The sequence below is a fragment of the Emys orbicularis genome, chromosome 4 (assembly GCF_028017835.1).
Source record: "Emys orbicularis isolate rEmyOrb1 chromosome 4, rEmyOrb1.hap1, whole genome shotgun sequence".
In the NCBI taxonomy this organism is placed as follows: Eukaryota; Metazoa; Chordata; order Testudines; family Emydidae; genus Emys; species Emys orbicularis.
In genome coordinates, this window is record NC_088686.1 from 145193889 (window position 1) to 145219220 (window position 25332).

The window sequence follows — 25332 nt, forward strand, 5'->3', positions numbered from 1 at the left end:
CGTTCCCCTGCCCTGAAGCGCCAGAATACCAGGATGAGAGCAGCCCTCACAGTTGAGAAGCGAATGGCGATAGCCCTGTGGAAGCTTCCAACGCCAGACAGCTACCGGTCAGTCGGGAATCAATTTGGAGTGGGCAAATCTACTGTGGGGGCTGCTGTGATCTAAGTTGCCAGGGCAATGAAAGACCTGGTGATATCAAGGGTAGTGACTCTGGGAAACGTGCAGGCCATAGTGGATGGTTTTGCTGAAATGGGATTCCCAAACTGTGGTGGGGCGATAGACGGAACCCATATCCCTATCTTGGCACCGGAGCACCAAGCCACCGACTACATAAACCGCAAGGGGTACTTTTCAGTGCTGCTGCAAGCCCTGGTGGATCACAAGGGACGTTTCACCAACATCAACGTGGAATGGCCAGGAAGGGTTCATGATGCTCGCGTCTTCAGGAACTCTGGTCTGTTTCGAAAGCTGGAGGAAGGGACTTTCTTCCCGGACCAGAAAGTAACCGTTGGGGATGTTGAAATGCCTGTCGTGATCCTTGGGGACCCAGCCTACCCCTTAATGCCATGGCTCATGAAGCCGTACACAGGCAGCCTGGACAGTAGTCAGGACCTGTTCAACTACAGGCTGAGCAAGTGCCGAATGGTGGTGGAATGTGCATTTGGACGTTTAAAAGCGCGCTGGCGCAGCTTACTGACTCGCTCAGACCTCAGCGAAAAGAATATCCCCATTGTTACTGCTGCTTGCTGTGTGCTCCACAATATCTGTGAGAGTAAGGGGGAGACATTTATGGCGGGGTGGGAGGTTGAGGCACATCGCCTGGCCGCTGATTACACGCAGCCAGACACCAGGGCGGTTAGAAGAGCACAGCAGGGCGCGGTGCGCATCAGAGAAGCTTTGAAAACGAGTTTTGTGACTGGCCAGGCTACGGTGTGAGACTTCTGTTTGTTTCTCCTTGATGAAATCTCCGCCCCCCCCACCCACCCGGTTCACTCTACTTCCCTGTAAACCAAAAACCCCACCCTCCCCTACCCTCCCCCCTTCGAGCACCGCTTGCAGAGGCAATAAAGTCATTGTTACTTCACATTCATGCATTCTTTATTAATTCAGCACACAACTAGGGGGATAATTGCCAAGGTAGCCCGGGATGAGTGGGGGAGGAGGGAAGGAAAAGGACACACTGTAGTTTAAAACTTTAAAACTTTAACACTTATTGCTCGGGAAATCATCTAGGGTGGAGTGACTGTGTGGCCGGAGGCCCCCCCACCGTGTTCTTGGGCGTCTGGGTGAGGAGGCTATGGAACTTGGGGAGGAGGGCTGTTGGTTACACAGGGGCTGTAGCGGCGGTCTCTGCTCCTGCTGCCTTTCCTGCAGTTCAACCATACGCTGGAGCATATCAGTTTGATGCTCCAGCAGCCGGAGCATCGACTCTTGCCTTCTGTCTGCAAGCTGACGCCACCTATCATCTTCAGCCCGCCACTTGCTCTGTTCATCCCGCGATTCAGCCCGCCACCTCTCCTCTCGTTCATACTGTGCTTTTCTGTAGTCTGACACTGACTGCCTCCACGCATTCTGCTGTGCTCTTTCAGCGTGGGAGGACATCTGGAGCTCCGTGAACATGTCATCCCGAGTCCGCCGTTTTCTCCTTCTAATTTTCACTAGCCTCTGTGAAGGAGAAACATTTGCAGCTGGTGGAGGAGAAGGGAGAGGTGGTTAAAAAAGACACATTTTAGAGAACAATGGGTACACTCTTTCACGTTAAATTTTGCTGTTCACATTACACAGCACATGTGCTTTCGTTACAAGGTCGCATTTTTCCTCTTATATTGAGGGCCTGCCGGTTTGGTGTGAGAGATCACTCACGCAGTGCCAGGCAACAGATTTCGGCTTGCAGGCAGCCATGGTAAGCCACAGTCTTTTGGCTTTTTTCACCTTCTTAACATGTGGGAATGGTTTCAAACTGTAGCGCCCTCATTTCCCATACCAAGCACCCGTTGGGTTGGCCATTTAAAATGGGTTTGCAATGTAAAAGGAGGGGCTGCGGTTCCCGGGTTAACATGCAGCACAAACCCAACTAACCCCCCCCCCCACACACACACACACACCCAATTTTCTGGGATGATCACTTCACCCCTCCCCCCCACCGCGTGGCTAACAACGGGGAACATTTCTGTTCAGCAGAGCAGGAACGGGCACCTCTGAATGTCCCCTTAATAAAATCACCCCATTTCAACCAGGTGACCGTGAATGATATCACTCTCCTGAGGATAACAAAGAGCGATAAGGAATGGATGTTGTCTGCATGCCAGCAAACACCGGGACCATACGCTGCCATGCTTTGTTATGCAATGATTCCAGACTATGTGCTACTGGCCTGGCGTGGTAAAGTGTCCTACCATGGCGGACGGGATAAGGCAGCCCTCCCCAGAAACCTTTTGCAAAGGCTTTGGGAGTACATGAAGGAGAGCTTTCTGGAGATGTCCCTGGAGGATTTCCGCTCCATCCCCGTACATGTTAACAGACTTTTCCAGTAGCTGTACTGGTCGCGATTGCCAGAGCAAATTAATCATTAAACACGCTTGCTTTTAAACCATGTGTGATATTTACAAAGGTACACTCACCAGAGGTCCCCGGTGTGCCCTCAGGGTCTGGGAGCACGCCTTGGGTGAGTTCGGGGGTTACTGGCTCCAGGTCCAGGGTGATAAACATATCCTGGCTGTTGGGGAAACCGGTTTCTCCGCTTCCTTGCTGCTGTGAGCTATCCACATTATCTTCATCCTCCTCTTCCTCGTACCTCGAACCCTCTTCCCTGTGTGTTTCTCCAGTGAAGGAGTCATAGCACACGGTTGGGGTAGTGGTGGCTGCACCCCCTAGCATGGCATGCAGCTCCGCGTAGAAGCGGCATGTTTGCGGCTGTGCCCTGGACCTTCCGTTTGCCTCTCTGGCTTTGTGGTAGGCTTGCCTTAGCTCCTTAATTTTCACGCGGCACTGCTGTGCGTCCCTGTCCTTCATGGCCTCTGTCCTTCATGGCCTTGGAGACCTTTTCTAATATTTTGCCATTTCTTTTACTGCTACGGAGTTCAGCTAGCACTGATTCATCTCCCCATATGGCGAGCAGATCCCGTACCTCCTGTTCAGTCCATGCTGGAGCTCTTTTGCGATCCTGGGACTCCATCACGATTACCTGTGCTGATGAGCTCTGGGTGGTTACCTGTGCTGATGAGCTCTGGGTGGTCACCTGTGCTCTCCACGCTGGGCAAACAGGAAATGAAATTCAAACGTTCGCGGGGCTTTTCCTGTCTACCTGGTCAGTGCATCTGAGTTGAGAGTGCTGTCCAGAGCGGTCACAATGAAGCACTGTGGGATAGCTCCCGGAGGCCAATAACATCGAATTCCGTCCACACTACCCCAATTCCGACCCGCTAAGGCCGATTTTATCGCTAATCCCCTCATCGGAGGTGGAGTAAAGAAACCGGTTTAAAGGGCCCCTTAAGTCGAAAGAAAGGGCTTCGTCGTGTGAACGTGTCCAGGCTTAATTCGATTTAACGCTGCTAAAGTCGACCTAAACTAGTAGTGTAGACCAGGCCTCAGGTAACTGGTGTTACTTTCGCTACAACTTCTTTCCTCTGTTGAGCTGGACTTGTAGTAGGAATCCACTGCATTTGAGTAAAGCAGAAAGACCGGAGGTGGATCATTGCTCTTGCCCTTGAAAATGGCTTCTGAAGCAAGCAAGGCAGTTGGCAGCATCAAAATTACTTGCTCTTCTGAACATGCAGCTGGTTCCTTATTCAGCCTCTCCATAGTGCTAAATGTTTCCCCTTAAAGAACATAGTCACCATCAGAGCGTGGCATGGTTTGGATTGTGAGTTGTGGCTTTAACTGCAGACTGCAAGAGAGCCTCTTCAGATCCCTACTTACAAGTTTCCTTCATGGAGTGCATATTACTCTTTAAACACAAATTTAAAGATGCCAGACGCTAGGTGGAATGTTGTAGATTCTTCATAAAAACATCCATCCTGGGTCAGACCAATGGTCCATCTAGCCAGGTGCTTCAACGGGAATTAACAGAACAGGGCAGTTATCGAGTGATCCATCATCCCCTGTCAGCCAGTCCCAGCTTCTGGCAATCAGAGAGTAGGGACACTCAGAGCATGGGGTTGTATCCCTGGCAGGGCCGGCTCCAAGTTTTTTGCTGCCCCAAGCAAAAAAATTTTCCCGTGCCCCCCTGGCCCTACCCTAACTCCGCCCCATTCCAACCCCTTCCCCAAATCCCTGGCCCCGCCTCCTCCCCCGGGCGTGTCGCATTTCCCCTCCTACCCCTCCCTCCCAGGCTTGCCTGGGAGGGAAGCGGAGTGGCGGCACCCTCGGGGGAGGAGGTGGAGGTGAGCTGGGGGAAGCGGTTCCTCTGCCCCCCCCCATGGTTACTTCCTGCAGCCCTTCCTGCGCCCCCCACCGCCGCAGCTCACCTCCGCTCCGCCTGCTCCCCTGAGCGCGCCGCCGCCGCTCCGCTTCTCCCCTCTCCCTCCCAAGCTTGCCGCAAAACAGCTGATTCGCGCGGCAAGCCTGGGAGGGAGGGGGGAGAAGCGGAGCGGCGGCGGCACGCTCAGGGGAGCAGGTGGAGCGGAGGTGAGCTGCGGCGGTGGGGGGCAGTTCCTCTGCCCCCCCCCCCAGGGCTACTTCCTGCGGCTTTTTTTGCGCCCCCCACCGCCGCAGCTCACCTCTGCTCAGGGCCGCTCCTGGCTTTTTGCACCCCAAGCAATTAAAAAAAAAAAAGGAGCCGAAGTGCCGCCCCTTGGAAAGAGCCACACCAAGTACATGCTTGGAGCGCTGGTGCCTAGAGCCGGCCCTGATCCCTGGCCATCTTCCATGTACTTATCTCATTCTTTTTTTAACCCAGTTATAGTTTTGGCTTTCATGTGACCTTTCTTCAAATTTACTCTCCATCTACAGATTTTTTAACTTTTGTTACCAGCTCCACAATGTGTATTCTTACCACAAGCTTGATATCTAGTGTGTCTCCCCCCAAGAGAAAATTAAAAGTAATGTGAATTTACGTGTGGTTCCAAAGATGCTCAGTATACTCACTACTGATTTGCTAAAAATTCTCTCAATGTGAGAATAAGAAATCATGTTTGTTTCCTTGCAATCCTCTAGCACTTTCTTATAAGAAGTAAGATCAAAAGTGTCCTCCTGAGACGTTCTCCAGTGGTTTAGTGCCTACATTATTTTTATATGTTAGTTGTCAAAAGCTGTCTTTGTAGATCTTAATATAAGCTTTTTTGTATTCAGGAAATGTCTCCCACTGCTGCTGAGAGAGGGTATTTATAATCAAACACTTTTTAAATCTTTAAATCTTATAAAACAGATGACAATGTTATTTACACCCTTTTTTGTGACTGCAAGCTGCATTGAGTTTTATTTAGCAATAAGAAATATTTACAACTATTGAAAATACTATAATTGAAGATATCTGTGTTATTTACCATGTCTTATTTGGAATAGGCCTTTTTCCTAAATAAAAGGGATACTGAATAAAGACTCCAGCATCCTGATATTATTTCCATACCTGTTAATAGAAACTGTCTCATTAACTATTTAAAAGTTATATTGAGATCTAGCCCTGTGCTCTCATCTAATCGCTAGCTGGTTACAGAACAGAAAGAAGTTCTCTCCTTTCCTCTTGCAGATAAGTATCTTTACTAGTGTGGAAGGATTTTCGTAACATGTGTCAGAAGGGGAGTGGAGGGATAGCTCAGTGGTTTGAGCATTGGCCTGCTAAACCCAGGGTTGTGAGTTCAATCCTTGAGGGGGTCACTTGGGGACCTGGGGCAAAATCAGTACTTGGTCCTGCTGGTGAAGGCAGGGGGCTGGACTCGATGACCTTTCAAGGTCCCTTCCAGTTCTAGGAGATGGGATATCTCCATTAATTATTATTATTAGAAGTTGACTCAGTTCTGTTTAGCCAGACTCCCGCTGGATCGCTGTCAGAGGAAGGAGATCCCCACTGCTCAGAGCTGAGATCAATGCTATGGCGTTAACTACAGCTGCAGTCCTTCCCCCACTCTCACTTCCCGTTAGGGTGTGAACTGACAAGGCGAGATGCCACAGAGCTACTTCTGCAGAAGATCCTGGAATTCATAACACAGGCTTTGTCAGACAGAGGCAGCTCTCCCCGTAGAGCAGGGGAAACATCAAAGAAGGAATATACATGCTCCCCACCCTGGTTCCATCCGCATCCCCACCTATTCCCCTAGCCCTCACACAACATCCCTGCTCCCGACGGGGCTCCCCACATAATGGGGCAGACCAGGGGCCCATCCATGTATTTGTTTTAAACAACTAAATTTTGGTCCTGTGCACTAGACTGCAGCTAGGAGGAGTTCAGTGAACTAAGATGAATTTCTCTCCTGCTTCCAGGTGTTTCTTTGCTATGCAGTGGCAAAAACAAATGTTAAGAAGGTTGGAACTCTGAAAACAGTCCCAAAACTACTTCTAGCTAGGGAAAAAGAGCCTTGCAGTCTGCCCCAATGGTCAATAAACTAAGGCCATTATGGTCCAAGTATCTCCGTCTTGTATGGTGGCTTTGGGAATATGTATTTTTATGTGAAAGGCCATAGATACAAATTTAAGGAGAGAGAGAGGCAGGAAATTGCCTGGAAATTGGCACTCAGGGCAACTGGCCTCATCACCAATCCCTAGGTGTACATTGCACTACAGTTTGGTCCAAAGTTTGACTGGTCTAGCTATTTCCATTAGATGTGTGATGTGTTAGCAGAATAGTTACACTGGTAAAAGCTCTAATATGGATGCCATTATAGTGGCATAACTTATTCTCTTGCCCATACGAGATTTGCTATACTGCTATAAACACCTTTGTACTGATATAACTGAGTCTGCACTATGGGACTCTATCTGTGCTGATATAGTTAAATTGACACAACTTTCTAATGTAGACAATCCTTGAGAGTCTGACCCCGAACGCCCTCAATGCCGATGGAATTCCAAGTTCCTTATTAAAACTAACTAGAAATATAAAGATAAAGTATCAACTTCCTGGTGCTCAAAATGACTGATTGGTGAATATTTTACGCATGGAATTCTCTTTCAGGAACTTGGCTGTGTTAGGAATGTGTGAGAGGGGAGGGAGCAGCAGGGGCGCCCAGAGGGGGGGCAAGTGGGGCAATTTGCCCCGGGCCCCGCAAGGGCCCCGCGAGCCCTGGCCCGGCAGCGGTCCAGGTCTTCGGCAGCATTTCGGCGGCGGGGGGCCCTTTAGTCGCTCCAGGTCTTCAGCGGCATTTCGGCGGCGGGTCCTTCAGTGCTGCCGAAGACGCCGGGCGACTGAAGGCCCACCCCCTCCCCCCCGCTGCCGAAATGCCGCCGAAGATCTGGACCACCGCCGGGTAAGTACAAGCACCGCAGCTTCCCCACTTTGCCCCAGGCCCTCTGAATCCTCTGGGCAGCCCTGGGGAGCAGACTGTGTACGTACCTTTGTGGAAAGCTAAAAGCTACTTTGGCACCTCAATGTACGTTTTCTCCTAGATGATGTAGAACAGTGGTTCTCAACCAGGGGTATGCATACCCCTGGGGGTACACAGAGGTCTTCCAGGGCGTACATGAACTCATCTAGATAGTTGCCTAATTTTACAACAGGCTACATAAAAAGCACTAGCGAAGTCGGTACAAACTAAAATTTCATACAGACAATAACTTGTTTCTATTTCTCTGTATACTATACACGGATATGTAAATAAAATATTTATATTCTAATTGATTTATTTTACAATTATATGGTAAAAATGAGAAAGTCAGCAATTTTTCAGTAATAGTGTGTTGTGACACCCTTATATTTTTGTCTGATTTTGTAGGCAAGTAGTGAGTGAGGTGAAACTTGGGGGTATGTAAGACAAAATCAGACTCCTGAAAAGGGGTACAGTAGTCTGGTAAGATTGAGAGTCACTAATGTAGAAGGTGAGTGTTCAGAGCCAGAACAGAAATGCCTTGTCATGACCACTAACAGTTCAAACCTTCACTGACAGGAAGTGCTGCAACTGAAAGATATGAGCAAGACTCTGTGCTGCTGCTCACAAGAGGCGTGGCACACAAGGCGTTGATCAGGACGTCGGGGCTTTAAGCCCCCTTCATACCTCTCCGATTTTGGGCTTCTCAGGCTCTGAGGGCATGTGCAGCCTCCTGTGTATGTTAGAGGACTATGCGCCCACACAGGTCCCACCTGTTTCTGGAATAGTCACAACCCCCACGTAACCCTCAGCAGCTTTCCCACTGCCGCTGCCAATGGGTTTCCCTGCAGCCAAGAATTCCAAAGCATGAAGTGCTCTGGCCACTTCTCTTCATGCCTTTGGCAGTACCCTACACCAGGGGCCGTGTGAGAGGCAGCTTTCGGGCTGCATATGCCAGCATATGCTTTCCCTGCACTGGGGGAATTCCTGTGCGGACTACACCATTCCCTTTGCAGTCCCTATATGCTGCAGGAGTTCTTACTGTATACAATTTCCTAGTATTTTTGAAAATTTTATTGCATGCAACTATAACAACCCCTTATTTAGCTCATCAGCAGGATATGAACTAGCAATTTCTGACACTTGAGCACAGATAGCTCTGTAGTTCTAGTGGTAGCTAATTACATAAATTTGTAGCCAGTATTTTCTCCCTCCAGAACTGGCGAGGCCTTACAGCTGAAATAGGGAAGAGCCCAGGCCTGGCTTCCTCACCTATGTCTACTCCTGCCTAGTGTGGTGCCCCCCAGAGTGGGAGATGCTCTACCACGACCCATGTGCTATCTATGGGGGCTGGTTGGGGCCCCAGACCCAGTGTTTGCCACAACCCCATTGCAGCTCCCAGGCACTCCTAGTGAAGCGTCTTGCTGCTATAGTGGCATAGTGTAGGACTTAAGATTTGTGGGTTTTTTTGGCAGGCTGCCAACATTTTTCTTGAAATGCAAGTGAGCGAAGGGAACTGATGATTTTTTTTTTTAAGTTGATATCTCAGCCAACCATGAATGGAATTGCCTGGGCAGGGACACAAAAAAAGACACGTCTCTACCCTGAGCGCTTTCTGCCTGCTGAATTTCAACGGGCTGCTGCAAACAATGGCGATGTTTGAGAAAATCTAACTTCACAAGACTCTTTTGTAATAGAAAGACATCGCCACCCTCATACAGGGGTCACCAGCAGCTCCCTCTGTGTGTTAGAAATAAAGGGAACAGGTGCCCTAACTGTGAACAGACTCCATTTCTCCTTATTTCACAATTACCAGATTACGCTTTCAGGGCCGGCTCTAGGCACCAGCAAAGCAAGCAGTTGCTTGGGGCGGCAAATTTGCAGGGGCGCAAGAATCCGGCATCGGAGTTGAGAACCAACAGGGGGCCCTGGGAGCTGTAGTTCGTTGGTTAGCTCCCTGCCTATAGAGCTAGCCCTGGAGCAGGGAAAGAACTACATTTCCCAGCATTCCCTTGGCCGCAATTAACAGGAAAAGGAGGGGGAAGGAGTGTGGAACTGAAACCTCATGCTGCAGCTTGCTGTGAATGGTAGGGACAGAGCCAGCTCTAGGTTTTTTGCCGCTCCCCCCCACCCCAGCCCTGGGCTCCCCCCACACCCCCCATGTTGCTCCAGCCCTGGACTCTCCCGCGCCCGCACTCTCTGCTGCCCCAGCTCTGGCCCCCACCTGCACTCCCCTGCTGCCCCAGCCCTGGGCTCTCCTCCCACCTGCACCCGCACCCACATCTCCTGCCGCCCCAGCCCTGGGCTCTCCCCCAAAGAAAGAATTGGGTGGACTAAATGGACAGTGCACCTCTCTATCTGAAGCCTAGCAAGGGAGATCCCACTAGAATTTAAAATAAAAAGTAAGGGAGGGGAGGCTCTACTAGGACCTGGGCAGCTTTAGATACAGTACCAGGCATGTAGGAGGATTTACACTTCTGAGCCATGGAAGCAGAAACTGACTTTTCTTTTCCAGATTTAGCTAATATTCAGAAAGGGAATCCAGCACCTGCCTTCCAGATTTGAACACTCTCAAAATTCAGGAGTGCTCACGCTCAATTTGAGCAGCTGTTACTTCATTTCTCCCAAATCTAGAAAAAGTAGAATAAATTGAGCAAGAAATGCTTCCCAGTGGTTATTAGGATTGGAATTGCTATTTTCAACAGCCATTGCTTTTAGTTTTAGTTTTATTTGTTTAAAAAGAAGACAGTAATATTGCATTGGCAAATTCCCCATAGAAACAAAGAATGGAACAAAAGAATAATAAAGGCACCTCAACTTTTCCTCATTTATGTCGGACAGTCTTATAATATGCATCCAGATATCCTTCAATCACACAAGCTGAAAATTGTTCCACTTTACTGCAGTTCTGTAATCATATGGGAACCAATCCTGTCTGTGTTCTGTGCACATCCAAAATTCCTGCTGAATAACCCTCTCTGGGAGCAAGTTACCAGTGACCCAGGACTGTGGTGGCAGGAGGGTGCAGTTGGGGGGGGAGAGCCAAACATTTTTTAGCTTGGGTCAGCAAAAAGCCTAGAGCCGGCCCTGTACGCTTTGCCTGACTAAATGTGGCTAGCCTTTGTGGCCAGATCACAGTAATGACCCCACTCTGAGTTTCGTGGAAAGGAGACGTATAAAATATGGTATTTTTTTTAATTTAAAACATAAAACAAATGTGAGCACAATTCCTGCAAACTGTACTGTGTGAGCAGACCCTGTAGTTGCATGGAGCCCCACTGAAACCAACCGCAGTGCTGCAAAGGGTCAAGCCTCTGGCAGCAGAGGGCTGATGCATTTTAGACAAGCACCTAACCCACATGTGGATGACATAAATATCATGTTCTCAGTGACAAAGTGTTTTCCATTTGCAGAGACACAGTAAAAATAAAAAATTTGGGGGCAAATCTTCCTGTCTTTGTGTAACACCAACAGACCCCGATTGTTGGTGGGTGGGCTTGAACCTGGGACCTCTGGAGCTTACTAGTGCATAAGCCTCTAGTGCATGAGCTAAAAGCCTGATGGCTCTTAGCTAAATCTGTAGAACAGACTCAGTAATCTCTCTCTAAGTGGTCTCAGCACCACTAGATGGGGGAGAACACCACACCCAGGAGGTGTGTAGGTTACATTTGTCTTTTACTCAATCCTTCTTTAAACGCCCATTGCAGTCAATGATTCTTGCCCTATTAAAGACTGAGAAATTATTTCTGGATTTAGCCCAGGGGTTCTCATACATGGGGGTTATGAGCTGTCACCCCCCGCTTTGCCTGCAGCATTTATAATAGTGTTAAATGTTAAAAAAAAGTTTTTAATGTATAAGGGGAGTTGCACTCAGAGGCTTGCTGCGGGAAAGGGGGTCACCGGTACAAAAGAGAACTACTGATTTAGCCCCTTGTGTCGGATCAGCAGCAAACCCCAGCACTTTGGAATGCGTCACAGCGCTGAGATCAGAGCCTGATTCCTCCATGACAGACACTGAGATATTGGGGAAAATGCGTCAGTGCTGATTCAATCACCACCCCCCAGGGCGGTCCCTTTCTCCCACTAGCTCCTTGGTGGTGTAATCTGGGCGTTACATTCGCTAGAAGCAAAGGGGGGAAGTAGCTTGTTTATATATACAAAATCTTATCAGCTACCCGCTTCCTTGTATTGGCCAGCCGCAGTCTCGAGATGTGGCATCAATGCTTGTACGGGATTAAGTAGCGTGTGCCCAGTCTGCCAAAGCCAATATTTATTTAAACAAACAGTATTTCGGCCGGGCTGCCCGATTTCTCCTCTATGAAAACAAAGCGCGCTGAGGTGGGTTTGTTGCTGTCTAGCGCTTGCCCCGGGGCTCCTTGGCGCTAGCGCCGGGACAGGGGGAAGTGGCGCCGGCCCGCCAAGTGACACAGCCGGGCCGTGTGTGCCCGTGAGAGGCGATGGGGCGGAGCAGCCCGGGGGAGCGGCGAGGGCTGCTGGCGGCGGCCGAGCGGGGGCGGTGGGTGCACCGGCTGGAGCACGTGGCGGGCGCCGATCGCTGGGCTGAACCCGCAGCCCCGCCCCCCTGCACAGGCAGCGAGCGCCCGGTGTAAGCAGCGACACAGGCCCCGCCCCGCAGCCTGCAGACCCCGCCCCCGCTGCTGGCCCCGCCCCCGCTGGCTCACCTGGCGGCAGGCGCCGGGGCCGCTTCTTGAGTCAGTCCTCGCGGGTTCGTCGTCGAGGCAGCGTCGTCCTGGGTCCGCTCCGCCGTCTTCCCTGCGCGACTCCTCCCGCCGGCCCCGTCATGATCTCGGCTCCGCGCTGCCCGCCGGGCGTCTGGGGGCTCCTGGCGCTGCTGCCCCTGCTGCCCCTGCCCGGGGCTCGCGGTGAGTGGGGGGCGCGGCAGCGGGTAGAGGGAGGTCCACGGGAGGCGGGGCGCCCGGGCACAGAATCCTCTCAGTCCCCCTTCTCCTCCCCCCCCCCCATCGGAGCCGGGCGGGGAGCGGAGCCGCAGCGGCTCCCCTGGGCCCTCCCCGTCCTATTGCTCAAGCGGGGCCGCCACTTCAGCATCCTTGGGGCTGGGCTCTGCCCACACGGGGCCTGGCCCCGCCCGACCCAAGCGCCTCCCCCTCCAGGCCGGGCTGCGCCGGACTCGGCCCGCGGGGGGCAGGAGGGGGCGAGCAGGGCGGCAGCGAGAAGTACCCCCGGCACCTGGGGTAGGCCCCCTGCACCTCTCCTAGCCTTGTGCTGGTCATTTGTGATTCTTCTCCTCGGCTGAGTTTTGCTGAGCTGCCTGGGGTAGTGAACGATTCCTATCTTGCTGGGACCCAACTGAAATACTCCTGTCGTCCAGGATACATTTTGGGCTCTGGAAAGTCTCCTTTTGTTACATGTCTTGCAAATTCAACATGGTCAGTAGACCCTGAGTTTTGTGTAGGTGAGTGTCTCGTTGCTTTTCCACTTCAATTGATGTGCAAGCCATCTTGACACAGTTAGGAATTGGCAATTCCCATCTTTTCATATGCTGTGTATTTATACCTCTCTACTGTATCTTCCACTCCATGCATCTGATGAAGTTGGTTTTAGCCCACGAAAGCTTATGCCTAAATAAATTTGTTAGTCTCTAAGGTGCCACAAGTAGTCCTAGTTGTTTTTGCTGATACAGACTAACACGGCTACCACTCTGAAACCTGTTACAATAAAGTAGAAAACTTTGGTGTGGCAAGTGTCTGTCTGTCTTTGAAAAATTGTAGTTGCTCTATCCTTGATAATGAAATATACTGAATTCACTAAAAGTAAACCCAGTACTGAATTTGTGTTACAAACTTGGTCAAAATACTAATTCATAACAAAACTCAGAGAATACTTCTCTTGGCTTCATTGCTAAGAGTACAATAAGATTTTTGCAAGTTTCCTCATCTCAAGGCTATATATGCTATATTCCATGCAGAAGTCACTAGTAAATGCAGTACTACAGTAACTAGTAAGGATATATACAGTTGGATGCTGATGAACCTTAACTCTGCCTTGTGCATATGTTTTAAATTATGATTGTTGTATTGAATACTGATGGGACTTTCTTGAATAGCCTTAGACTCACTTACTCTGACCTGCCCTCTTGAGAAAATACTTTATACATAGGCCCTGATTCAGCAAAGCACGTAGTGTGTTCTTAAGTCCCAGTGACTTCAGCGGGACTTGTTTTGCTGAATCGATCAGGCCTTAGTAAATAGGTCACAATTTTTACATGCCTTGTCTGCATTGAGAGATTTTTCCCAGCACTTTTTATGACTGTACTAACTTTATCTTTGCATGGATACTGTCTGTCTATATTGAACTCCATATAGATATGGTGAATTTTTGATACAGTTCATTCTTCGTGGAAATAAGTCTCCTGCGGGAGAAAGCATCACAAATAACTCTTGTAGGAGCAAAGAAAAGCTCTTCCACTGAACTTGATTGAGGAACATGCAGTTTTTAGCTGTCTAAAATGAGGATTCACGTATCAAAAAAACTAATAACAAATATTTACAAAATGCATAACAAGCCTGTGGAACATTCTGCCACAAAATGGAGGCCAAGAACATGGTAGGATTCAAAAAAGGATGAGACACTTAGAACCTGGTCCAGCAAACACAAATGTGCTTAATGTTGCCCATGTGAATAGTTTGTTACTTCATAGAGTTTAATGTTAGAAGGGATTGTTACATCACAGGTTCTTTACATTTCACCAAGTTAACCCTTTACTGAGCCCAAAAACTTGTATTTGACTAAAGCATATCTTCTAGGACAGCCAGTCTTGATTTGTAGACTCTAAGAGACTGAGAATCTGCCATTTCCTCCTCTGGTAATTTGTTCCAATGGTTAGTCACCCTCACTATTAAACACCTTTGCCTTATTTCCATTTTGAATTTGTCTGGCTTGACTTTCCAGCTCTTGGTTCTTGATGTGCTTTCCTCTGCTAGATTAAAGAGCCCATTAATACCTGGTGTCTTCTCCTCAACAAGGTCCTTAGATGCTGCAATCATGTCGCCTCACAGTCTCTCTTGACAAGCTAAACAGACTGAGCTCTTTAAGTCTCTCACTGTACGGCATTTTCTCAGGCCCATGAATACTTTTTTGTGGCTCTTTTCTGCACCATCTCCAATTTTTCAACACTATTTTGAAAATGTGGACACCACAACTGGGTATAGTATTCCAGTATGGATCTCAGCAGTGCTGTATACAGCATTGCTATCACCACCCTACTCCTGCTCCCCTGTTAATACATCAAGGATCTCATTAGCCCTTTGCCATAGGATCGCCCTGGGAGCTCATGTTCAGTTGATTGTCTGCTGTTACCTCAGTCCTTTTCAGACTTTCTGCTTCCCAGGATATAGTTTCCCCGTTCTCTCGGCAGGGCCTGCATTTCTTGTGCCTAGATGTATTATTTTGCATTATACGGTACTGGAATGCATTTTGTTTGAACGGACCCAGGGGATCCAGATTGCTTTGTAGGACTACCCTGTCCTCATTTATCACTCCCCCAATCTTTGTGTCATCTGCAAATTTTATCACAAGTGATTTTGTATACTTCCAGACAACTGATTAAAATATTGAATAGCATCAGCTCTAGTACCAATCCCTGCAGAATCCTACTAGAAACATGCTTGTTTGATAATGATTCCCATTGATGACTGCTCTTTGAGATGTCAGTTAGCCAGTTGTTTTATGCAGTGGTGGTGTAGCCATGTCAGTCCCAGGATATTAGAGAGGCAAAGTGGGTGAGATAATATCATTTATTGGACCAACTTCTGTTGGTGAGAGAGACGAGCTTTCGAGCTTACGCGCCACTCTTCTTGGTCTGGGAAATGTCTTCCAAACCTGAAGACGAGCTCTATGTAAGGTTGAAAGTTTCTCACCAACAGAAGTTGGTTCAATAAAAGATATACCTCACCCTGTTAGCCAATTTTTAGTCCATTTAATTTGTGTGCTATTGATACTGAAGTGTTAATTTTTTAATTACAATGTTGTGTGGTACTAAGTCAAACAGCTTACAAAAGTCTAGGTATATTACATCAGTTAAATTTATCAAATAAATTTGTAACTTCAAAGAACAAGGTCAGGTATTGTATTTCTGTTCTGAATTCCTTATGAATTGGGAAAATTTTGGGCTACACTGCACAAGAGGTCAGAATAGATTTGCCCTTGGAATTGATGAATCCCACAATACCTTTACATTATTATGCCTGTGAGTGAGATCATGATAACTAGTGTATAGTTTACCTAGGTCATTTTGCTTGCCCTTTTTGAATACTGGCTCAAGATCAGTGCTCTTCCATTCTTCTTGAATTTCCTGGTACTCTAACTTCTAATAAATCTTAATCAGTGGGCTAGAGATCTCCTTGGCCAACTTTTTAGGATGCTCGGGTGCAAGTTATCCCAAGATTTTGATTTAACACTGTTTATCCCTAGTAGATGTAGTTTAACTTCCTCCTTAATTACTAATAGACATGAAAGTACTTCATCATACTCTAGTGATGAGACTACGTTGTCATTCTTCTTTCCAAATACAAAAGGGAAAAATTTATTGAACACTGCTGCCTTTCCTGCATTATAAGTGTTTTAGCATTTCCATTTAGTAACAGGTTTGTACCATTACTAGGCGTGGTAGACTCAATGTATCATCCAGACGAATGAGAATGTCACCCCTGCCCTCTAACCTGGGGTGCCCTTTACAATGGTTTGCTGCTGTAGCCTCCAGTCTGGACTGCTCACAAACAGCCTCCAGTGTGCAAGTCACTCCCAGCTATGTCTCAGCCAGTCATACCTTGGCTCTCACCAGCCTTGGTTATTACTGCAGGGTGACCCCAGCAAACTCCTAGTATTCATTGCATTTTTTTCCCCTCCAGAAGAGTATGTCTTGTATGGTCCAGGAGAGGGCTGGGCAATACAATTCATATAAAGTTTGTATTTCTACAATAGAAATAATATGCTCACATCTTGTTACCCAAATAGAGTTTCACAGACATTTTAAACACACTGGATTAGATCAAACACGTTTATTAACTACAAAGACATTGTAAGTGAATGCAAGTAATGAGGCAAAAGTCCAAAATGGTTACAAGAGAAGTCAAAATAAAACAGAACTGGTGCCCAAGTTAACGAACTATGTTAAACTCAAAGATTTTCTTACCACGTGCTCTCAGCAGCCTTACTGACCAAACTTCTTAGTTGAGGACCCCTTCTTCAGCTTAGTGGCTGCTTCCTTTGTCTCTTCTAGTGCAGTGATTTGATGGACAGAGTGAGAGGGAGGAGGGGTGCGTGGGAGTGTTTGTCCCTCCTTTTTCAGGCCTGCCCCCTGGAAAACATTCCTAGCTGACAAAAAGTCTATAGGGAAAGATCTTCCCTGCTGCTTTTCCTCACTTTTTGGAGTTTTTTTTTCTTCCTGCTTGATGACTGCTTAAATACAAATTAAGCAGAGCACACATTCCTTTGAGACAGACCTGTTTGCCAACTTGTGCTGTGGTTTGCAACATGAGTTCACATTATACAGGGAAATCTTATAACTTCACATATGAACATAAGAAAGGCCGTATGTTCTGGTGTTGTCATACATTTTATCAGGACAATATTGACCAGTAAATTATAAATTATAAATTTTCAGACACCTTACAAGGCATACTTTGTACAAAGATTATTACAGCAGTCTCTAGGGTGTGGACAGGGGTACATTCTCTTCCAGTAGGATTTCTTTTGTTCCTAAGGAACTTCAAAACCTTCTCCTTATTGTCTGTAACCATGCCAGTTGTGACTCTTTCACTGATGTCTTTAGCTCCCCATATCAGTTTTTACCTTTTATAATTTACGCCATCTATCCTTTCCCCCATGTATTATGTTGCTTTTTATTTGTAATTACTGCCAGTTGAGGTCAATGGATCTACCCACATGAATAGGGTTATGCATATGAGTTTTCAGGATCTGGGCCTTAACATGTACAATATGAATATTTGCATTTATACTAAATCTGCAAGGGGATCTTAACTCTCTTGATTCACGATATAAGGCAACCACTGTCTGTGTGGGATTAGGAAGCATCATCCCGCTTCCACTTCTCCTCGCTTCCCATGGACATGTTACAAAATTATCCATAATGTGGGTTTTAAGCTTTCGTCTGTAGCCTTTGGTGCTGACTGCCATTGTACGGGATAGATTCTGGACTCCCAAGACCATTGGCTTTCATCTCCCATGGTATTTGCTATGTTAGGGGGTGCAAGATAGCGAATCCCTTTTTTCCCATTAAAGTAATATGAGGTAACACTAATATTAGGCTTTTTCTCTTCTAGGAAGGCAATGTAAACCACTAGAACTAGAAAATGGCAGGTTTCATTTCACGGTTCTCCAGGTTGGTGCAACAGGAAACTTCTTCTGTAATGAAGGGTGAGTGGCAAGTTGTTTCTTTTGACTAATTAACAGAACTTGAGACTGGTGTAAAACTGCTGAAGTCTGGCAAAATGAGAGTAGAAAGCCTGCTTAACTTCAAGAACATAAGTGAGTGGTGTGCTATAAATTTCTAGCCATGGGCTGGGCCCTTGTTAAGAATTACACCTGTTATTTTTTTCAAAGGAGTTGAAGGAAGAGAGCCACCCAGCTGAGGTTGTCCTGCAGTGGGAGATGGGCACCAAACTCGCTCAGGTGCTTTTGAAGATCCCAGCCTAGAGCCCTCAGGAGCTTATCCAGCAGGGGTTGGATCACAGGTCATGAGATTGAGAGTCCCACCTCAGGGGTCATGTGGCACTTACTGACCCTTGCCAAATCTCCCTTGTTACAGGGGTTTCTGTCTGAGTGCTGGGAGCTACTGGCAGAATATTGCCCATAAAATGCCACACCAGGTAGGAGCAGACCTCTTCCTGCTCCACAATAGCAAATATTTGTCTGTCCCTCCCTTGTAGATGTCAGTATTACCCAGGATAGCCTTGGGTGCATTTGTTGCTTTTGACCCTATGGGTTAATGTGCCAAGCCTTGGGGAATCAAAAATAGCTTGTGACTTCATTGCATTGAGCAGGTGTGTTTTGGATTTTTGAGGTCTCAAAGTTTAAGGCCAGAAGGGACCACCAGATCCTCCAGTCTGACCTCTTGTATATCACAGGCCACCAACGCTTCCCAGGGACCCACATACGAAACTCAACCAAAATTAGTCTAACATGCTACAGCCCACAGGAGCTTAGACCATTATGTGCTATGGGCAGAGACTAGGAGGCCTTAAATGTACAAATTCCTTGGGCCCCTGTCGTGGCAGGGAGATTTTGAAGTGAGATATGAGATAATCCTGGCAAGTGGCCTGTACTCACATGCTACAGAGGAAGGCAAGAAAACCCCCAATGTCACTGCCAATCTGACCTGGGGGAAATCACTTAACGAACCCACATACTAGAGCCTGAGCATGTGAGCAAGAACCAGCAAGCCAAGCACTGAGGTGAGAGTCCTTGATGCCACCTCCGAGTCCTGGCCTTCCCTATCCAGTGTCCCATCGTCAGCCATGGCCATCCCTGATGGTTCAAAGGAAGGAGATAAAAGAAACCAACTCAGAATACCTTGGGTGGGGAATCCCTGCCTGACTGCTGCAGGGGACTGGCTAAAATCCTGAAGCATGAGCTGTTAGGAACATAACACACACTGGAAACACACCCTAGGGTTTCTGAGCCCTGCCATCACAAGCAACCCCATCATATAATTGCACCCATAAACTTGCCTGGCTCTCTCTCAAACTAGGTTAGTTGCCCCCACAACTACTATTGGGTGACTGTTCCTCACAGAAAGATGGCAGGCAGAAACCATGTGTGTGTATATATACCGATATACATGTGTAGTGTAGACTTGGCCTTAGTGTTCCTTGGTCCTATGGTGTTAGATGTGTCCCTTTTTCAAATGTTTGTCTCCACCTACTGGCAGAAAGAAATCTTGTTCTATCTTTCTGGACTGTAACCTGCTTCTTTGCTTCCATGAGTAACAAACTTGAACCTTTTTTTCTTTCTTTAGGTACAGATTAATTGGACCGACTTCTGTCAAATGTGTGGTTTCAGAAAATGGAGTTGATTGGGATAAGGAGGTTCCACTTTGTCAAGGTAAACTAATCTAATGGTTTTAAGCACAGTTCATGTCTGGAGATGGTGCAGCATAGTTGGTGCTTCAGAGGAGTCTCTGTTCTTTCTTTGCCATTTAACCCAAATGACAGTTGACTGGGGGGAGGAATGAAATCATACTGTGGTTCTCCATGGTGTTTGGATGACTCCTACAGAATTAATTTTTTTTTAAAGTCCCTTTTAGATTGTTCACCTGGCATTGTTTCATATGCATAATCCAACAGGCCTCATGGCTTCTCTTCGCTGTTGTATCTGTGTAATCCTGCTGTTCACTAAGGCCGTGTCTACACTTGCAAGTTAGAGCGCATTCAATCAGTCCTGGGCGCCCTAACTCCTGAGGTATTCACACTGGCAAGGCATTTAGAGCGCCTGGACTCCGCAGCTGGAGCACCCGTGGTAATCCACCTCCATCAGAAGCATAGAGCTTGATGCGACCTGGCTGAAATGCCAGGGTGTCAGTGTGGAGAACGTGTTGCATTACTGTGCTGTGATTGGCCTCCGGAAACATCCCATAATCCCTTGAAGTCAAGTGGCCACTCTCGTCATCGTTTTGAATTCAGCTGCAGGCATGCGCATATCCCCTTTCAAAGCTCCATTTCTGACAGCCGGCATGCTTATCTGCTCTGGGACACACAGCAAAACATTACTGTGGAATGCTCCTGCTGCAGAGGCAGGCGTGTGCATGTGAGAGAGAGGCAGGGGGTGGGGGCGGGGGCTGATGTCGGGGTTTCCCCTTTCCCCCTGCTGCTGTCGTCTGAACTTATAAGACAGCATGCTGACACACTCTCTGTCCCCCAAAACACAGTCTCTCCCTCCACATACACATTCCCTGTCACACTCCCCCCTCCCCCACATTTGAAAAGCACGATGCAGCCACTTGCACACTGGGATAGCTACCACAATGCACTGCTTTCTGTGGCGTTGCAAGAGCTGCTAATGTGGCCTGGCCTGGCCATGCCACTGCGCTTGCAGCTGACAGTGTGAACACACGGCAGTGCTTTCCCTGCTGCTGTCTCTGAGGGCCGGTTTAACTCCTGGCGCTCTACATCTGCAAGTGTAGCCAAGCCCTAAGTAAAAAGCATGATGATGACTTCAAGAAGTTTTGACCCTTCCCAAATCTGACTAGCCACTTAAATCTGAGGCTCTTTTGGAGTGAATCATAATTAATTTGCCTCTAACTTACTTCGGTCTCTTGGATGCTTTCGGGGCTTGGTCTGTCAATCATGCTGCTGATGTCCAGTCTAGAATCAGCTGCTACAAGAAATGTCCTAGCTTAGTTTTCTGCTGGTGGAATAACACTACCTCTAGCTTCAGGGAGCCAGAACCTCTTCTCTGTCATCTCTAATGTTGGGAAGGGGCACGCACTGTTAAGGTCATCTTCCAGAGCTGGTGTTTTATGGAGCATCCTCCTTGAGCAATGGACATACTGGGTTGGGTCAAGCCTAAAAGCAGAAAAACCTTCAGAATCTGAAAGGGGTCTTGCTTCAAATGTTAGTGCAATGTTAAGTACACGTCCAAATGGCTAAATAGCTTTCTGGGGGGAGCTGAGATAACATTCTTAGTAAAACTCCCTTCAGTTCACCTTCAGTGTAAACTTTAATTTTCATGTTGACATTCTTTGCTTCAGCAATACCTTGTCGTCCACCTCCTGATATCACCAATGGATCCCATACTGGTCAGAGTGAACAACAGTTTCTCTATGGCTCAGCAGTAACTTACAAATGTGACCAGGGCTTCTCTCTTATTGGAGAGGCCTCCATTCATTGTACAACGAAAGATAATGTCGATGGAGAGTGGAGTGGGCCTGCCCCTGAATGCAAAGGTTAGTAGCATCTGTTTTTTTCCTCTTCTTATTCTACCATCTTCTTCCAGGAAAAACTATATTTTGATTGCTAAGTAAACCCATAAAACTTAGGAAATTCAGTTAGTGCTTAGTCCCCCTAAATACTTATAATGAAAACTAGTTACTGTTGGGAAACTAAAGAATGACGGAAACTTCATAAATCACTCCTGGAAACCATTTTGCCTCTAATACATCCTGTATTTTTTTTGTCTCCCTTCAGTGTTCCAAGACTGCAGTTAATTCTCATGTTACAAACAGTTGATTTTAGGTAGAGAGAAACTCTTAAACTAAGGTTGTCCTTGTATGCCAGTACCCTCCTATTCAAGTGCTAAACCGGGGGGGCGGGAAGAGAGAGAGCCTTAGAAGTGGGATTGTTTGGAAACCATATTTTTCAGAACTCTCTGGGAGGGCTCCTTGGCAGTGAAGGCTCAGGCTTCTGCGAGTTCATATCACAGCCATAAAGTTCTTAAGAGGGGGAAATAAAGGTCATTGTACAATCCTCATTTGGGCGACGGCAGTGCTCACGCACACAAATGCATTGTTAGCTAAATGCAATGATGTACTTGGTATTCAAGCAGCTGCAACAACTTGGTTTTATTCTTGCTGAGTTACCCAGCCTAACAGCTGGGATGGAGGCTTTTTCAGAGGCATTAGGCAGGTTGGTCACCTGGCTACTTAATATTAACTCCCCCAAAAGCAGGGAAGTTCAGTTCCAGAATGTCATTGTATGTAGATCTCTTGTAGCTTGACCCAAATTCCTGATGGCTTCATAAAATGATGATGATTAACTCGTGCAGTTTACTGGGGAGGGCTGATAACCATACAGTTGGGTGCTGTGCTGTATGTAGACTGGATATTTCCGTTTAAAAAGATGTTAAAGTTGTATAACTGCATTTTAAAATATATTTTACCTGCTGTAGTCAAGTATCAGGGCTTTTTCTTCTTTCCTCTACCCCCTTCTCCTCCTCTTTTCTTCCCCCCGCCCTCCAAAAAATGCTTCCTATGCAAAACGTTCTTATGCTGGTACTTCTAATTTTCAGTGGTCAAGTGTCCAGAGCCAGAAGTCAAAAATGGAAAAAAGCAATCTGGGTTTGGACCCCATTATTCATATGGAAACACCGTAATATTTGAATGTGATTCTGGCTACACTCTGACTGGTAGCAGTTCAGTTAAATGTGAAGCTAACAATTCATGGTTTCCATCTTTGCCAACTTGTCTACGTAAGTATAAGCAGTTGTGTTGAACGTTTTATATGCTAATGTTTAGGAAGCTTATTGCTTTTGAGTAGCCATGTTACAATGATGTAAAGTTTGAGTGTCTGTGTCCCCTTTTTGTCATAAGCATAACACACACAAATTTTATTAACACTAATGTTAAAAAAAATTATATAATACATATAGAATCACAGAACTGGAAGGGACCTCGAGAGGTCATCTAGTCTAGTCCCCTGCACTCACGGCAGGATTAAGTATTATCTCGACCATCCCTGACAGGTGTTTGTCCAACCTGCTCTTAAAAATCCCCCATGATGGAGATTTCACAACCTCCCTAGGCAATTTATTCCAGTGCTTAACCACTCTGATAGGAAGTTTGTCCTAATGTCCAACCTAAACCGCCCTTGCTGCAATTTAAGCCCATTGCTTCTTGTCCTATCCTCAGAGGTTAAGAATAACCATTTTTCTCCCTCTACCTTGTAACAATCTTTTATGTACTTAAACTGTTATGTCCCCTCTGTCTTCTCTTCTCCAGACTAAACACCCCCCATTTTATCAATCTTCCCTCATAGGTCATGTTTTCTAGACCTTTAATAATTTTTGTCACTCTTCTCCGGACTTTCTCCAGTTTGTCCACATATTTCCTGAAATGTGGTGCCCAGAACTGGACACAATACTCCAGTTGCGGCCTAATCAGCACAGAGTAGAGCAGAAGAATTACTTCTTGTCTTGCTTACAATACTCCTGCTAATACATCATCTGGGTATAGTGCTTAGATTATCCACAAATATAAAGTTCGTTTTTAAAAGTCATATGATACATCGAGCACATAATCAGCAATAACCCAAATTTAGGTGAATAGATTTAACAATACAGTTTAGATATTAGAATCCGTATACTCGGGTACATCACTCATGAAAAGTTGTACAGAGATTTGGTTGTGAAAAGCAAAATATATCAATGAGTGGCCATTGTCCCTCAGTAATTGAGAATTAAGTTGGTTGTCCATTTAGAAAATACAATCCATGAGGAAAGGATTTGTTACTTTCCCGACTGCGCTTCTCATGAGCACTTCAGCTCATCTCTCCTGGTATTGCCGATGTCCGGTGATGTGTTCTACATAGATGTCCCTCGACCACCTGATGGCATCCAACACCATGAGTTGCCACATCAGCCGAGTGCGTTGACCGATTCTGCATTCTCTTAGCACTCGCTCATTACTGGGGTCCCATGTGCCTGTGGCTCCGACTATCAGTGCATGTGTCAGGACCTGGTAACCCTTAGCGCTCAAGGTTTCAGCCAGAGGGCCGTATTTCTCTACCTTTCGGACTCGAGCATTGTGGAAGGCCGGGGTCCTGTTCTTGAAGGGCACTGTGATGTCCACCATGCTGATCTTCTTCCGGTCCTCGTTGGTGATGACTGTCTGGTCGCAGTTTGCCATCCCCGGAACTGACAGCCGAGTTCAAGGCAACCTTCCCCAGGGGTGGTTGGGATGGCCCTGGCCAGGCAATCTTGGATGGCGTTGTCACAGCTGCCAAACTCTTGAATGGGTCTTGCAGCTACACAGGACGTGGGGTAGCGTCTCGTTGGCGTAGCCATGCTTCCTTCATCACTTGTCCTGGACAGCCCCATTCAGTGGGACGCAGTTGAGCTGGGCCCTGTGGATGAACCTCCAGTCGGCAAATCGGGTGGAGCTGCCCCTAAGGAGGAAGTGGTTGCTGGGGTCCCACTTGCACGTCATCTCAAATGTCTTGCCCTGGTCTGGCTTCTGTTTCAGGTTTTCCATGTATTGGCAGCGGATGGCATCCTTTAGGGTCCTCTCCAGTATGGTTCTAGTTCTCGGAGTGATGATAGTGTGATCTGTATTCATCACCTGTGGCACCAGGACTCCCAACTCCTGGCATTCCTCACACCATGTCCAGTGGCAGCTGATATGCTTCTCCAGTCATTGCATAGCATTGCAGGCATGAGTCCAGAGCGAAGCCAAAGTCAAGAGGAAGAGGTGGAACCTGCAAGAGACTCTGCCGAGGCAGCCAGTGGGGAAAAGAGCCAGGGGTGACAGTCTTGTAGATGCTCAGGTTAAACAGTCTTGAGAGGATCAACTGGGTCCAACAGGAAGAGGAGGATGGAGCGAAGTACAGGCCTGAGACTGGTCTGGGAAGGAGCAGTTAAAAAGCTTGGTTGGAGAAGTTGGGATGGAATGAAGGGGACAAACCAGGTTGGAGGGGGTGAAGGATGGTGTTGGAGTGAAGAAACACAAGGCAGGGGTGTGTTGGGAGAACTTACAAACAAAGGGAAGTAGGGGAACAGTTTAGAGGGATAGGTGGGATGAGAGGATGGCTTTTGAGAATGGGGGAGACCATGTACCAAGTGAGGGAATAGACACTTACAGGCTCCTAAGGGGTGTGGCACTCCTGGCATGTTGACTTGGCCGAAGATAATCCATCTCAAAAACTGTACTAAATACTAATTGTTTTTTGTAGGAGTAGATGGCTTCTGGTTCAAAGAGTTAGTTGTTGGCATGGCTGTAAGAGTAATATACCTAATGCATGTGGACACTTTTTTCACTGTGCAAACTCAACAGAAATCCTTAAGGAAAACAAAATGGGTAAAATAGCTTGTCTGTGTTTCGTAGTTCAGTAGTGTGCTAGGAGGTAGTGCTCGATCCTTCGATGGGAGAGAAAAGGAGCAATCTTGG

The 25332-nt window shown here is 47.2% G+C and overlaps 1 protein-coding gene and 1 long non-coding RNA gene across 2 annotated transcripts in view; one reads left to right on the forward strand and one right to left on the reverse strand.

Annotated features, from left to right (window-relative positions):
- Window positions 1–1080: 1080 nt before the first annotated feature.
- LOC135877076 (uncharacterized) lies at window positions 1081–2945 on the reverse strand. Its single transcript, XR_010561354.1, has 2 exons — window positions 2622–2945; window positions 1081–1688 (listed from the first exon to the last, which is right to left on the reverse strand). It is a non-coding gene; the product is annotated as an uncharacterized LOC135877076 (long non-coding RNA).
- An 8969-nt stretch (window positions 2946–11914) lies between these two features.
- LOC135877901 (complement receptor type 2-like) overlaps window positions 11915–25332 on the forward strand; it is a 31595-nt gene continuing 18177 nt past the window's right edge. The window contains exons 1-6 of the mRNA XM_065403424.1: window positions 11915–12063; window positions 12150–12340; window positions 17780–17873; window positions 19474–19559; window positions 21205–21399; window positions 22461–22640. Coding sequence (XP_065259496.1) covers window positions 11915–12063; window positions 12150–12340; window positions 17780–17873; window positions 19474–19559; window positions 21205–21399; window positions 22461–22640 — 895 coding nt within the window. The remainder of the gene's footprint in view (window positions 12064–12149; window positions 12341–17779; window positions 17874–19473; window positions 19560–21204; window positions 21400–22460; window positions 22641–25332) is intronic.